This window comes from Nicotiana sylvestris, chromosome 4 (genome assembly GCF_000393655.2).
Source record: "Nicotiana sylvestris chromosome 4, ASM39365v2, whole genome shotgun sequence".
Classification (NCBI taxonomy): domain Eukaryota; kingdom Viridiplantae; phylum Streptophyta; class Magnoliopsida; order Solanales; family Solanaceae; genus Nicotiana; species Nicotiana sylvestris.
Window position 1 is genome coordinate 130,500,509 of NC_091060.1, and position 17,003 is coordinate 130,517,511.

The following is a 17,003-nucleotide window of genomic DNA, read 5'->3' on the forward strand; positions in this document are numbered from 1 at the left end:
GGGCGGAGGGACTAACTCTATGGGTCAAAATCTGACCACAAGTCGATTATCGTTAAAAGGAATAGTAAGGGGTCGACCAAGCCATAGTCGTACCCACAAGGCGTAACATGGACGAGTATCTCGGCCACCGTCGAGATTGAGCCGTCGGAAGGCCTGCACGATAGCACATACGTCGTAATACTTGGGCAAGTAATGAAGAGTAGTCATGAGAGGGTACGTTGGGTAAAGACGGTTGAATAAAAGGGAAAGTTGTGTGTATATATATATATATAGGGAGAAGGCAAGGGGGAATCAGATCCAAGAAAAAAAAGGATCAATATGTTAAAGATGAGAACAAGAGGAGATCTCCAATAACGAACCAACAATTCAACTTTTGGTTACAACCCCTTGTAATCATCTTTGTTGAATCAACAAAGATAGATCTCATGGTTATCAACAACTTTCCCTCTTTTCCTTCTTTGCTCTTACAAGTACGGAATAAGATATCAAAAATGTAAGCTTATCATTTACATTTGATGTCTGTTAATCATCTTAATGAATGTTATATAAGCTTGGTCTCCTTCGATTTTCGTATTCAATATGTTTGGATCTAGAGTTAATTATGTTTAGCTAAGATTTACCCTCATTTTCTCTATTAATTAATTTAACTAAAAGGTTTATGTGATGACCCAAAAGGTCATCACTTGTTTTAGAAAGAAATTCTGCGCTCCAAGGCCATAAAACCTCTTTCATCATCACCTCAATTTGCGCTCGCAGTCCGGGCGCGTAGATGGAAAGCCATTATGTGAAAATATGTGAAAATGATGAATTTTGACTTTAAAATGAATTTAAGTTGACCTCAGTCAACATTTTGAGTAAACGCACCCGGACCCGTGATTTGATGGTCCTGGAGGGTCCGTAGGAAAATATGGGACTTGGGCGTATGCCCAGAATCGAATTCTGAGGTCCCAAGCCCGAGAAATGAATTTTTAAGGAAAATTATTTTCTGGAATATTTATTAGTTTTTGAAAATGAAATGTGTTTAAAATTTGATGGTATCGGGCCCGTATTCTGGTTCCGAATCCCGGTACATGTCTTATATGTGGTTTAAGTCGAATCTGTGAAATTTGGTAAGGAACGGACTTGAAATGACGTAAATCAGACCGTATTTGAGAAAATTGGAAAATTTGAAGTTCTTAAAGTGATTTCATGATTTTGATGCTAAATTCGTGGTTGTTGAGGTTATTTGGCGATTTAATCGCACAAGTAAGTCTGTAGGGTTGTACATGTTTGGTTTGGAGCCCCGAGGGCTCAGGTGAGTTTCGGATAGGTGTCGGAGTGTTTTTGAACTTAGAAAATCTGGTTTTCTGCTGTTTGCTGGTGTCCAGCAATGCGATCGCATAGCTACTTCGGGGCCCTATTTTGTGCTATGCGATCACATAGCTACTTCCGCGATAGCGTAGAGTAAATTCTGGGGGGGTCACCACTTGTTCTATGCGATTGCGTTGCTTCTCCCGCTATCGCAATGGGTTAAACCAAGCTTGGGAAGGGAACCATTTTTCCTCTATGCGATCGCATTCCCTAGTCCGCAATCGCAATGCCCAATCTCCCTTACCTTATGCGATCGCATACTCCTTGTCACGATCGCAGAGACCAATTTTGCCCAGTCATTTAAACAGTAACAGAATACATACGGGATTTAACCCAAAACTCATAACTTCTTCTTCCAAACTCCGAATTGGGTGATTTTTGAAAGAGAACTTCACAACAAATTCATAGGTATGTAATCTTAGACTCATTTTCTTCAATTTCCATTAACACCCATTAGATTTCTAGGCCTAAATCATGTTCTTAAGGGTAGAAAATTAGGGATTTGGGTAGAGTTAGGGCTTTTTGTATAATTGAAATTTAGACCTCGTTTTGGGGTTGGATTTCGAAACTAATTATATATTCGGGCTCGTGGGTGAATGGGTGATCGGGTTTCGATCCGAACCTCGTATTTTGACCAAGCGGGCCCGAGGTCGATTTTTAACTTTTTGGGAAGAATGATAGGAAATCCATAATTAAGCATTGGAATTGAATTGTTTAGCGTTTATTGATGTTATTAAGTCGATTATGTCTATATACAATTGATTTGGAGCCAAATTCAAAAGGAAAAGCGGTGTTTGAGGCTTGAGTTGGCTGTGGAAGTTCGAGGTAAGTGTTTGGTCTAACCTTAGCTTGGGGGATTAGGAGTTGAGTCCTATTAGCTACATGTTACTTGTTGGGTACGACGTATAGACATGGTGACGAATATCTATACGTTGGTGTTAAGCATAACCGTGAGTCTTAAATTGAAATTGTTGTGTTCTTAACAAATACTACGAATGCCTAAGTTGTTGATTCTCTGTGTTGAGCAAGGATTATGATTATTCTCATGGAAATGGTTATGATTGAGTATTGGTGCTAGTTGAGGAAGTTAGATGTTGGAATAAGTTTGGTTATAGCTGATTTTTCCTTGCCGGAACGTAATTACTTATATTGTCGATTCCCTTGCCGGGATAGTGTTGTTTCTTTATTGATCCCTTGTCGGGACTCCCTTTGTGATTGGTGTTGAACTGTATATGTGGATCGGATTGCACGCCGCAACAATATTATATTTGGATCGGGTTGCACGCCGCAACAATATTATGTTTGGATCGGGTTGCACGCCGCAACAATAATATGATTGGATCGGGTTGCGCACCGCAACAATAGATAATAACAGTGCTTATTAATTGGTTACGAGTTCCTTATTCTTTTGCTGCGAATTCTAAATTGTTCTTTATGTTTTTCTCTTAAATTACTGTTGGTAAATGGTATTCCCCCGTAGCATGTCCCCCTCCCATCTTTACTTGTTTATTTTTGTTTTACTTTCTGCTGTATATTATATTTGGTATTCTGGTCCTAGCCTCGTCACTACTTCGCCGGGGTTAGGCCAGGCACTTACGAGCATATGGGGTCGGCTGTACTGATACTACATTCTGCACTATGTGCAGATCCCGGAGCGGCAGCTTTTGGACCATAGCTTTAGGTGGCTTCCTTCAGTCCAGTCGAAGATCCCGAGGTAGTCCTGCAGGCGTCCTTAGGCCCTGGCGTTCTCTTCCATCTTTATGTTTTGTTTTTATTTACTTCAGAGAGAGACTATATCTTTCTTTCAGACACTTGTTTGTAGTATTCATAGATGGTCCGTGATATTGTGACACCGGTTCTGGATAGATGTACTTGATATTGTCGTACTTGTTTTGGCTAAATTATCAGTTTACGTCTTCCGCATGTCTTTAATTATTGTTAATATTTCACTATTGATCACTTGTTGATTTAAACTACTAAAAAGGTCCAAATAAAAGAGTTAGTGAATCTATAATACTCGGCTTGCCTAGCTTTCACGAGTAGGCGCCATCACGACTCCCGAGGGCGGGAAATCCAGGTCGTGACAAGTTGGTATCAGAGCTCTAGGTTACATAGGTCTCACAATTCACGGACAAGCTTAGTAGAGTCGGAGGGATCGCTACGGAGACATCTGTATTTATCCCCCAAAGGCTACAAAGTTAGGAAAAACTTCACATTTATTCTTTCCTATCGTGCGGTTTGGTTTCTCAGTGCTAATTGAATTTCTACTCTGTTCTTTCGCAGATGGCGAGAACACGCGCTTCCTCATCCACCGATCAGCAACCCGAGCCCCCAGCACCAGCTCCCATGAAGGGCAGAAGGCGAGGCCGCGACCATGCTAGTGGCCGAGGTAGGGGCAGAGCTCAGCCCAGAGCAGCAGCACCAGCGGCGGAGCCTCAGGTTGACTTTGATGATGAGGTTCCGACCCAGACAGTTCCGGTGGGCCCAGCTAAGGTCCCAAAGGGGTTTATTGCTACCCCGGTACTCCAAGATGCTCTAGTCCATCTAGTGGGCCTTATGGAGAGTGTCACCCAAGCAGGCTTGCTTCCTGTAGCACCAGCCGTCTCTCAGGCTGGAGGAGGAGCCTAGGCTCCTACTACTCGCACTCTGAAGTAGATGGCTCCCTAGTTTCTGACTCTAGCAGCTCAGCTAGTTAGAGCAGTTCAGCCAGGTGTGGTATCTCAGACCGGTGATGGAGCAGCTATGTCTGCCGATGCTTTGTGGAGATTGGACAGGTTCACCAAGCTCTTCACTACTACTTTCAGCGGTGCATCTTCTGAGGATCCCAAGGATTATCTAGATAGCTGTCATGAGGTTCTCAGGAACATGGGGATAGTGGAGATCAATGCGGTCGACTTTACAACTTTTTGCTTGTCCGGATCCTCCGCCAAGACTTGGTGGAAAGATTATTGTTTGGCTAGACCAGCCGGATCGCCAGCTTTGACTTGGGAGTAGTTTACTTAGCTATTTCTGGAGAAGTTTCTCCCTATCACTCAGAGAGAGATCTATCGGAGGCAGTTTGAGCATCTCCAGCAGGGTTCTATGACCGTTACTCAGTATGAAACCAGATTCATCGACTTGGCCCGTCATGCTCTTATCATACTTCCCACCGAGAGAGAGGGTGAGGAGGTTCATTGAGGGACTTATTCAGCTGATTCGACTTCAGATGGCTAAGGAGACAGGGAGTAAGATTTCTTTTCAGGAGGTGGCCAATGTGGCCAGGAGAGTTGAGATGGTTCTATCGCAAGGAGGTGGTCAGGGGTCGGACAAGAGGCCTTATCATTCAGGCAAATTCAGTAGTGCCTCGTCTGGAGGCAGGGATTTATATGGTAGAGTCCATCCACCTAGGCCTTTCCAGTCAGCACTTCAGGTTTCTCACGGCGCTTCGGGTGGCCGTGGTTCTCATATGCAGTATTTTGATCAGCAGCCCTACAGTGCACCGCCAGGTCCTATCATTGCACCGCCGCTCCAGAGTTTTCGGGGTGGTCATTCAGGTCGCCAGGGCCAGTCTCAGTTTCCTCAGCCGCAACACTCAAGTGGATGCTTTGAGTGTGGTGAGTATGGTCATATCCGGAGGGCTTGTCCGATATTGGTGGGTACCTAGTCGTAGCAGCAGGGTTCCCGTGCTATGGTTCAGGCACCAGGTATTCCACCGCCCACTCCGCCAGCTAGGGGTGGGGGTAGAGGTGCTAGAGGTGGAGGTAGAGGTGTTAGAGGTGGAGGTCAGGCAGCTAGAAGTGGAGGCCAGCCAGCAGCAGGCCGTCCCAGAGATGTAGTTCAGGGTGGTGGGGCCCAGCCCCGATGTTATGCTCTTCCAGCCAAGCCTGAGGCTGAGGCTTCCGATTCAGTTATCACAAGTACTGTTCTGGTTTGTAGTAGATATGCTTCAGTCCTATTTGATCCAGGGTCTACATACTCCTATGTGTCATCTTATTTTGCACCATATCTGGTCATGCCTAGTGATTCCTTGAGTGCCCCTATATATGTGTCTACACCGATGGGTGATTCTATTATGGTAGATCGAGTCCATCGTTCGTGTATAGTTGTGATTGGGGGTCTTGAGACTCGTGTAGATTTGTTACTTCTGGACATGGTTGATTTTAATGCCATATTGGGGATAGACTGGTTATCACCTTACCACGCTATCTTGGACTATCATGCCAAGACTGTGACCTTAGCCTTGCCGGGTTTACCTCATTTAGAGTGGAGAGGGACTCCTAGTCATTCTACCCGCAGTGTTATCTCTTATGTGAAGGCTCAGCGTATGGTCGAAAAGGGGTATTTGGCCTATTTGGCATATGTTCATGATTCTAGTGCCGAGGTTCATCCTATTGATTCTATGCCTGTTGTTTGTGAGTTCCCTGAGGTATTTCCTTCAGACATGTCGGGTATGCCACCCGACAAGGATATTGACTTCTGCATTGATTTGGCTCCGGGCACTCAGCCCATTTCTATTCCGCCGTATCGTATGGCCCCGCCTGAGTTGAAAGAGTTAAAGGAGCAGTTGCAAGACTTGCTTGAAAAAGGTTTCATTAGACCTAGTGTTTCGCCTTGGGGTGTGCCGGTGTTGTTTGTTAAGAAGAAGGACAGATTGATGCGAATGTGTATAGATTACCGGCAGTTGAACAAGGTTACAATCAAGAATAAGTATCCATTGCCGAGGATTGATGATTTGTTTGATCAGCTTCAGGGTGCCAAGGTATTTTCGAAGATTGACTTGAGATCTGGCTACCATCAGTTGAGGATTAGGGCATCCGATGTCCCTAAGACAGCTTTCCGCACTCGGTACATGCATTATAAGTTCTTGGTGATGTCATTCGGGTTGACAAATGCCCCAGCAACTTTTATGGATTTGATGAACCGAGTGTTCAGGCCTTACTTGGATTTGTTCGTGATAGTCTTCATTGGTGATATTTTGATCTATTCCCTTAGTCGGGAGGAGCACGAGCAGCATCTTAGAGTGGTTCTTCAGAAGACTATGACGTCAGAGTGTTTTTGGACATAGAAAATCTGGTTTTCTACTGTTTGCTGGTATCCAGTTCTTTTGTACTATGCGATCGCATATGAAGGCTCGCGATCACATAGTGTAATTCCAGGGGGGCCTATTTTGTGCTATGCGATCACATAGCTACTTCTGCGATAGCGTAGAGTAAATTCTGGGGGATCACCAGTTGTTCTATGCGATTGCATTGCTTCTCCCGCTATCGCAATGGGTTAAACCAAACCTGGGAAGGGAACCATTTTTCTTTTATGCGATCGCACTCCCTAGTCCGCGATCGCAATGCCCAATCCCGCTTACCCTATGTGATCGCATACTCCTTATCGCGATCGGCAGAGACCAATTTTGCCCAGTCATTTAAACAGCAACAGAACACATACGGGATTTAACCCAAAACTCATAACTTCTTCTTCCAAACTCCAAATTGGGTGATTTTTGAAAAAGAACTTCACCACAAATTCATAGGTATGTAATTTTAGACTCATTTTCTTCAATTTCCATTAACATCCATTAGATTTCTAGGCCTAAATCATGTTCTTAAGGGTAGAAAATTAGGGATTTGGGGTAGAATTAGGGCTTCTTGTATAATTGGAATTTAGACCTCGTTATGGGATTTCGAAACTAATTACATATTCGGGCTCGTGAGTGAATGGGTGATCGGGTTTTGGTCCGAACCTCGTGTTTTGACCAAGCGGGTCCGGGGTCGATTTTTGACTTTTTGGGAAGAATGATAAGAAATATATAATTAAGCATTGGAATTGAATTGTTTAGCGTTTATTGATGTTATTAAGTTGATTATGTCTAGATACAATTGATTTGGAGCCAAATTTAAAAGGAAAAGCGGTGTTTGAGGCTTGAGTTGGCCGTGGATGTTCGTGGTAAGTGTTTGGTCTAACCTTAGCTTGAGGGATTAGGAGTTGAGTCCTATTTGCTACGTGTTACTTTTTGGGTACGACGTATAGTCATGGTGACTAATATCTATACGTTGGTGTCAAGCATGACTATGAGTCTTAAATTGAAATTGTTGTGTTCTTAACAAATACTATGAATGCCTAAGTTGTTGATTCTCTGTGTTGAGCAAGGATTATGGTTATTCTCGTGGAAATTGCTTATGATTGAGTATTGGTGCTAGTTGAGGAAGTTAGATGTTGGAATAAGTTTGGTTATAGCTGATTTTCCCTTGTCGGGACGTATTTACTTATATTGTCGATTCCCTTGCCGGGATAGTGTTATTTCTTTATTGATCCCTTGTCGGGACTCTCTTTGTGATTGGTGTTGAACTGTATATGTGGATCGGATTGCACGCCGCAACAATATTATATTTGGATCGGATTGCACGTCGCAACAATATTACGTTTGGATCGGGTTGCACGACGCAACAATAATATGATTGGATCGGGTTGCACGCCGCAATAGTGATAAATGATTTGGATCGGTTTGCACACCGCAATAGTGTTTTTATGATTTGGATCGGGTTGTGCGCCGCAACAATAGATAATAACAGTGCTTATTGGTTGGTTACGAGTTCCTTATTCTTTTGCTGTGAAATCTAAATTGTTCTTTATGTTTTTCTCTTAAATTACTGTTGGTAAATGGTATTCCCCCGCAGCATGTCCCCCTCCCATCTTTACTTGTTTATTTCTTTTTAACTTTTCGCTATATATTATATAACTGCACATGTTTATTTGGTAGTCTGGTCCTAGCCTCGCCACTACTTCGCCGGGGTTAAGCCAGACACTTACCAGCACATGGGGTCGGTTGTGCTGATACTACACTCTGCACTATGTGCAAATCCCAGAGCGACAGCTTTTGGACCAGAGCTTTGGGTAGCTGCCTTCAATCCAGTCGGAGATCCCGAGATGGTCCTGCAGGCGTCCGCAGGCCCCGGCGTTCTCTTCCATCTTTATGTTCTGTTTTTATTTACTTCAAAGACATACTGTATCTTTCTTTCAGACACTTGTTTGTAGTATTCGTAGATGGTCTGTGATATTGTGATACCGATTCCGGGTAGAGATGTACTTGATATTGTCGTACTTGTTTTTGGCTAAGTTACCAGATTACGTCTTCCGCATGTCTTTAATTATTGTTAATATTTCACTGTTGATCGCTTATTGATTTAAACTGTTAAAAAGGGCCAAATAAAAGAGTTAAGTGAATCTATAATACTCGGTTTGCCTAGCTTTCACGAGTAGGCGCCATCACGACTTCCGAGGGCGGGAAATCCGGATCATGACAGTTTAATACTTTTTTGGTCAAACATGTATCTCGACTATTAAAGGTCAGCCTAGTGCACTAAGCTCCCACTATGCGCGAGATCCAGGGAAAGACCGGACCACAAGGGTCTTACATACAACCTTGTTGCATCTATGCAAGAGGCTGTTTACGTGGGTATTTGTGCTGGTGGGAGGTCGAATGCATACTACTGGATTCTAACCCGCTTATGACCAGATTATACGTCTTCTTGAAGACAAAATTAAGCAAGCTTCACAAACTTAACCAAAATGAACACCTAAGTAAGTTCTTTCTTACTTGAAACAAAAACATTATCTAAAACAAGACTGTATCACAATCAATTCACATGGTCAGAGCCACATCCACCGTAAATATCACAGGAACCTTTCGGGATCAACAGTCGGATATAGAATTGGATTGCACCCAGAAAAGAGTTGTCATCCCCTTCTCTGGAAACAACAAGCAAGGCTGTTTAGTGTAAAACTCACTTGTGCAGCGAATTTAGGACTCGTAGAATAGGCCATTTTTTTAAAATGGTTTTCCCCATATAATACAGCAATTCTCTTTATATTCCTCATAGATGCTAACAGCAGGACACAAAGAAACTAGAAAGTGAACACAATTTTACAAGCTTGCTGAACGAGCTTTGGAGAGAGTAATGGTGCTTAAAAAGAAAATACACTGAGGGTGGTTTACAAAAATGCTTCCCAATATGATCAGATTGTGAAGCAAAGACTAGGAGCGCAGCAAGCAACAACAAGAAGTGAATGATATAAGATAATTTAACAGCTTTTTACAGGACATACCTCAACTCTTCAAGTTCGTGATATCGAGGGGTTGGATTGTCCAGAAGACTAAACAAGGATTTGATAATTTGCTTCAGAAAAGGAGGGGGGTTTGGTTGTTTCAAACTTCACACTGTAGTATCAGCTCTTTTTCTATCTTAATCAATTGATTTAAGCCAAATCAAAGTTAAGACAACCTCAACCTAATCCCACAAACCAAACAAGTTTAACAGTTATCTGTTATTCATGATTAAGATGCTTGCACCACTTCCTTCTTCATATTTTAGCTTACCTCATTTTTCTCTTCTTTTTTCCCTTTGATAAGGACCTCTTTTTTCTCATTTTCTTCGAATACTTTGGTGCAAAGAGGGAATAGTACAGATTAGTAATTCAATAGAGCAAAAACAAAAATCACATTATTGAGTTTGACACATTGTGTAGTTAGTGTGTCAATAATACAAAAGTGACACAGTAAAGCAAAAACCAAAAGGTCTTACCTTACGATGAGACAATTTACCAATTGTCAGTTGACAACCACTTTGAATGCCTAAAATAGGAAAAGGGGGAAGGAAGGTCTACTTATGTTTTATGCCTCGCGAAATGATTTTCATTTTATTTTAACTTATACAAATTGTAATATAACTCTCTTGTCCTAGAGTTAAAATGATACTAATAGAAGAGGTAAAAGATGGGGCGGAGGCTAATCATATGATTCATATCACACACAAGCTTAGCTTCAAGACTCAGGTATAATAGGAAACGAGTATCATATAACAAAAAAACCATAAAATAAACTTAGTAAAAAATAGCAAATAGGAATTTCCTCTAGTATGCGGCAAACTTCAGAACTTCCTTTAATAACAACTTATAAAGTTTAAGCATTTCAAGCTCATCATTTCGTCAGACCAACCAAATTTAGTTCTTCCTGGATGGCATATTGTTTCAAGCAAGTTCTTCAAAATAGTTTTCTCGCTTCTGCACTTCTTCTCATCAGGGTCTTGCATGCAGAGTGTTTAGAGATAGAAAGCAAAACCATGTTCTGAACTTAGATCGGTTACCCGACTTTTGTTCGCAAAGGATCTAATTCAAGTCAAAATTAGCATACAAATGGAACTAGACAGCGTCTGGACTACACAAACACAGATCTGAATTCAAAAGTTCTGCCTATTAGTTAAAGCTATATACAAATTTGATACATTATTTTCCTGATGGTGAGGGAAAAAATTCTAATCTACATTACATGAAATTGAAGCAGATTGTTTCGAATGCTCGACGTTGCACAGCGCTGCCCCAATCAGATAACACCAACCACAATGACGGTGGCTAAAATAATTCTCAAAGACCATTATGATTTTAGATATTGGCCATCAAATGAATCAGTTAGAAGAGCTTACCGGTACCACCCGGCTAGAGCTCGACTCTCCAAATGAAACAGAAGCTAAAGACTTGGAAGCCCATGCCTTGGCGTTCATAGCTCCTTCCTGCAAGTTGCTTCTCTTGCATGGCTCCTGCAGTGAATTACATAACTGTATTGCTCGATTCAGATAAAGCAGAGGAAGCTCCCACAAGCTTCTTATTCTTACATGTAAATTGGACCTTTCCCAGCTGAGATGAGCAATCTTTCGTAAAGCTGGAAATAACTTATAAAGCAGTCTCATTAACACAAATGCAGTGGCCAAGGCCAAATAAGTTTCCTGCTGAAGAAGGTTTTCAGGAGATCTGGCCCAGGAGAATGGACAGTTTTCCTGGTCACTGCCGTGCAATTTCAAATGATTCGAGGAGCATCTAGTCTTGCCAAGAGAAGTGTCATCCACTGAAGCAATCTGAAAACCTGTTTCATATTTAGAGAGAGGGCTTAAGATAAAGAAAGTCGGAACGATGGCTGTACTTAATAAGCTGCAATCCTAAAAGAATAAACGAACAGCAATTTTACACTTCTGAAGTAACATGCATTAGCTTGAAACCTACTTGCAGCTAGAAAACATAGTTAATGATGTATGCACATGTATACCAAATTAGACAGGCAACATGACTCGTCAATAATTTGAAAGTAAAGTACTAAAAGAGGGAAATGGAAGTTTTGAAAAGAAAAAGTGAGGCGTAGAAATTGCCGAAATGCTGCATTTTCAAGATGCAAAATCACCTTCTGCCAGAAAATGTAAAATCACCTTAGCAAAAGCGAAATCACCAACAATTTCGATTAATTCGTATTTAACACTCAGAACACATCCGGCAATTTTCCTTTTTTTAGTACTTTCTTTTTTTGGGGTGGGAAGAGGGATTGTTGGATAATGTTACTAAGAGCCCGTTTGGATATAAGAATTTTTCCCCTTTTTTCAAAAAATGTTCACTTTTTTCCAAAATCAGCGTTTGTTCATAAAATTTCCAATTTTCACTTGAAGATGCATTTTGGAAAATTTCGAAAATTTGAAAAACTCCAAAAAGCTGTTTTTCAAAATTCACTCAAATCACTCACAAAACTTCAAAAACAACCCAAAATTATATTCATGTCCAAACACAACTCTAAATTTCAAATACCATTTTCACTTGAAAGAAATTTTCCCCCTATTTTGCAATTTTACAATTCTTATGTCCAAACGCCCATTAATTCTATACAGATTCCCCTTTTAGGGGCACCAAGTCCAAAACACAATAATACAGCTTAACAAACATGCTTACCAGTAGAGCCACTGTAGAATTCAATCACTGAATCAAGGGTGCGAGAGCCATGATACCGTATGCGCATTGTTGAGTTTAAAAGGAAGAGAGTGGGAAACCCATGAACTCCATACTTTGAGAGAGTGCTGAGAAGACATTCTTAGTTGTCAGCACAATATAGAGAAAGCACATTAATGTAAAACATTAATTTCACACACTAACCTTGGCTTAACAGCTGACTCTTCAATTGCGAAATGGGGAATTGAAGGAAACAAAGAAGACAGGACAGAAAATTTTGGCCTAAAACTTCCAGAGAAAGGACACCAGGATGCATAGAAAAGCAAAGCAACATAATCATGTGTATTCCGGTGGATCAAATTTAGTGCCCTATGCAATGCCAGTTCATCTCCCTTCAAAGTGAAAAAAGAAAAACCAAACATTAGAACTCCTCAAGAAAATAAATAAATAACATAACATAACATAACATAACATAATAAATGTTCTAGGAGTGAGGGCAGGAGTGGGTGTTTGAACCAACTTATACATGTTGTCATCATACATCATACGAAGATACGAAACCAGTTTAATGAAGATGGAGGAGGCAGCAATACCGCATCAAAAGTTTTGATTTAAACATATGACACAGGGTGAGGGTGTACCCACTTGTAATGCATATTCAACAGCCAAAGTGATTCAACTCGGCGTGCTCTAACTTTTCCCACTACGTAGAATTTGATAATTGCGAGTCATCAAACCTATAATGTTTTGACACAGTACTTATGTACTCTTACATCTGAAAGGTTCCATATTGTAACCCTAGATTCATGGGGAGGGGCACATAGATAAAGAACTGTTTTATTTAATAATTGGGAGGAGACATCATGAGCTATGCCTCTCTTCATTCCTTCTTCTTCTTTTCCCTTTTCTTGTTTCATCAGTAAATTTTTTTTTTTTTGATAAGTGAGTACAAATTGTGTTTATTCCTTCTCCTTAGAGCAAGTGCATGGTGATCCAATGGTGTTTGTTCCTCCTACAATGAATGAATAAAGACCCAGGCCCCATCACATGTCATGTATCATGCACTTGCTACGGACCCTCCGGGGAAAATTAATGACCTAGACTAGCTCTTATGTATCTTTGGTTCTCATCTCTAAAAAAGCAACCATGACACATTACCATTGCAGATTCACTTGACGAGAACCACGCATACAACTCTACGAAAATGTAAAGCATTAGAACCACCATTACTACATAAAACCAACTAATAAATCAGATGAAGGCGGAAGATAATCAACGCGACAACAACAACAACTACTACACCTCAGTCCCAAACAAGTTTGGGATGGTGATATGAATCATCATTCCTTTCATTAAGCTCAACTCATATCATCATAATTACCACAATAAAATAGAAGTGCAATATATATATACAAAAAATAATACTATGATGATGATAACAGAAGTTCTCTACTAAGTCTAAAACATATTCCCAACTAGCAGGAATCAACATGACTATGCAAAATAATCTTCAAAGCGTTTTGATTTGGCTAGCCCAAGATGCCATGGGACTGAAACATATCCACAGATTCGGCAAATCTTTAGTTTCTCAAAGTTGTAGGGTTATTTAGTAAATACAGTGTATTCGTTACACATCACATGGATTTAGCTGCATAAACCAACTCAATTTGGACTAGCAACAACAATTGAAAAGCATTTGAAGCTCAGATCTACGGCCCAATGCAGTATTCACTATTTCCTGGAAATTGACAAACAAACATAACAGAAGCTTACATAACACGTAGCTAATTTCCAGTTTGTTACATATATGGCTTGAATACCCAAATACTCCATGAACGAGGATTCACTATTTCCAATCCAAGTCTTCAAAGTCAACATATAAAAGTATAATATCGGCATTCTATCCTACACTTGCCTCTCCATATATTGGTGTAACTCACATCATGTTTTCACTTTAGAACCAAGGTCCAAGCAAAAAAGTATTTCAAAATTCTTCACCAGTAATCTCCAAGACAATATTCACTCTCTAAAGGCAGATAAATAATCCAAAAATTCTAATCACTTCACAAAAATTGAACTCATAAAAGATAAGAATCATCACCAATTCATCACTACATACCCCCAAAAAAAATTATCTTTGCACCTAGCTAACAAGGTAAAACACCCAAAAATCTAACAGACTCATACAAAAGGCTGAAAATATTATACAATACAAGGAAAATTGTTTATATACCTGAATAACTCCAGCCATATAAGAAGATTGGATCCCATCTAATGGGCATGTCAAATCTTGATGAAACCCCATAAAAATCGAATCTTTAATGGATTTCAAGGGGCAAACTGAACGAAACGACATCGTCCTAGTCTCCGGCGAGGCCAGCCCTTCAAAGACCATTAATAAAACCACAAAAACAGCTGCCCAAACACTTAAAAGACCCATTTTTTGAAGGACTAAGGGTTTGCTTTATTATTCTTTTAAATGAATTGGATCAGAATATTGTGGGCCCACCAAAAGAAAACCCTAGAGCAATAAATCGACGTTGGCGGTGGCGGTGGTTGTGGCGGTGGTGGAGGAGAGAGCCCGGCGCATGTTAGCGTTAAGGCTCACAGATATTATTTGAGAGGACTAAGAGGAGGATAGAATTATTATTCTTTTTGGTTAAACGTTAAAAATAAAAATAAAAACAGTATATTTTTCTGTGTGTTGGATTGTTGGAACATCAAGATCCACTATGTAATATGGACCAGTGTGTAAAGTGATCGTGCAGTTTGTACATTTTGCTGATTTTGTTATACTTTACTAGATTTTCTTTTTGCTACCGATAATGACATGTGAGTCCTATTGTCCTTTTGACATCCTATTACAATTTAGGGTCCCTTTTACCACAGTCCACAGGTGTTCAATCAAAAGTAAAATCAAATGAAACAATAATTCGGAATGTGGTGAAATAATTGAGATTCTGTTTTTTTTTTTGTAATAGATAATTTTTTTATAAAGAACTTTTACCTTCTTAGATAAGTTACATGGCACGAATTCGAATTAATCTACCTTATGAATTTCAAAAATTGAATGATTAAAAAAATCAATAAATAGAAATACAATTCATGTATACATATGACATTCTATTTATTTTTATGAAGCTCTAAATATCATTAATTTCAGAAGTCCTATCTGGTTTAACTTAACATATTTTCTACTATAATTTATCACTACTTTCAAAATTTATAATTATTTAATATGTACTATTTGTTTTATATATCAAACTAGAATGTCAATCATTTCTAATAATTTCTTCCATTACTATTGATGTGATACATAAATTTACATTTCAGATTTGTTATCCAGATGAGTTATAGTATCATTAGATAACAGCGATAACTGATTCCAAAAGGGAAAAACCAACTCCTATATGTACTCTTTAAGAATAATTATCCATGTAGATTGATTGATCAAGAAACAATATAAGAAGCAATAGTTTATATTAGGGATTTTAATCCATTTGATTATATAGAAGATTAGGTTAAATCTGTAAGGACATATATAAATTCAAACAAAATTAATGGTAAGATCAAACTTTTGTACCAAACTGAACTTTAGCAATAACTTGAATTCTTATATTAAAACCTTAAATTAAATTTCATGTCACTGTAAAATAGTTTTATGTGACAGTGTCGTTAAAATTTTAATTACATCGCAAAAAGAAGTTACAAATTCATTGATAAATTAAAATGAAATCAACTGTACGGATATGTGAGAGCTAAAGTAGTCTTTTAATTTGCTTATTCGATATGAGCCTTTCAACTTAGCTTCTTCTCACAAATAGTTAGAAAAGCACATTAGATTGGTTATGAGTGATAAATTATAAACCTGTTAAGACTGAACTTCCTTCTTTTTTTTCGAGACAAACATTTAGGTAGGATAATATGTGCTTGAGTATGTATATATTCATACCTTTTCACTGTTTTTGAGCCGAGGGTCTATCGGACATAACTTCTCTTTCTTCATAAGGCAAGGGTAATGCCTGCGTACACACTATCCTCCCCAAACCTCACTATACATATGAGATTGCACTGTTTTTTTTTTTTTGTTATTGTTGTTGTATGTATGTATTCATACCTTTAGTAATTAAAAGTATGATAGTGGAATGACCATATGTATAACTAACATTCATATCATATTACACAATTTGGCATATGTTAGGGATATATGGTGCTAAAGTGCATTGAATATCTTTCACAGGGACAATATTTGAATTAATGTACTATCTCATCTAAAAATTTAAATTAATAGTTAAATATGACATAAGTTTAATTTACTTAATTTAATTTTCAATATGCCCAAGGACTTTGATATCATGTTTGGATTGTATGATATCTCATAAATAAACTTAAATGCAATTCTAACTTGAGTTAGCTGTGAGGAAACTATCATATCAGGGGTATAGTGGGAGAAAACATAGCTTCACCTCAAAGTAATGTTTGAAGAATGTACGAAAAAGCTTTTGCCTTTACATCAACTTAATTTACTCCAAAATATGAAAATTGTTCAAGTGTAAATTAAGTTTGCTCCAACAGTAACATAACGCAAAATCGTTATCGGGTGCTAAGAATTTTATGGGGTCATTTGGTACGCGCACTAAATTATCCTGGAATTATAGTCTTGGGTGACTGAGATTATAATCCCTAGACTAATTTATCCCACCTGAGAGGTGAGATAAAACAATATCAATTTGACGGGATAAGGTGAAATAAGATGGGATATCCAGGATTAAGTCTGGGACAAAGTTTATACTATAATTGGTTGATGGTATAAATTTATGTTGGGATAAATTTATACAACGATAATATTGTAGTGTTCGTACCAAATAGTATTCCAGATCTCCTCTAAACTCTAAGAGTAAATTATGGCCAAAAGAACAGTT

General features: G+C 39.2%; 1 protein-coding gene across 2 annotated transcripts; it reads right to left on the reverse strand.

Moving 5' to 3' along the window:
* Positions 1–10,468: 10,468 nt before the first annotated feature.
* On the reverse strand, positions 10,469–14,783 carry LOC104227858 (5'-adenylylsulfate reductase-like 4). 2 transcript variants are annotated; one of them, XM_009780216.2, is made up of 5 exons: positions 14,315–14,781; positions 12,286–12,473; positions 12,085–12,209; positions 10,989–11,236; positions 10,469–10,913 (listed from the first exon to the last, which is right to left on the reverse strand). In XM_009780216.2, exons 1-5 carry the CDS (start codon positions 14,519–14,521, stop codon positions 10,782–10,784), a joined length of 900 nt encoding a protein of 299 aa, XP_009778518.1. In that variant the 5' UTR covers positions 14,522–14,781; the 3' UTR covers positions 10,469–10,781. The 2 variants fall into 2 exon arrangements, with proteins under 2 accessions (XP_009778518.1, XP_009778517.1); XM_009780215.2 differs by having other exon boundaries at positions 10,469–11,236; positions 14,315–14,783.
* Between the last annotated feature and the right edge of the window lie 2,220 nt (positions 14,784–17,003).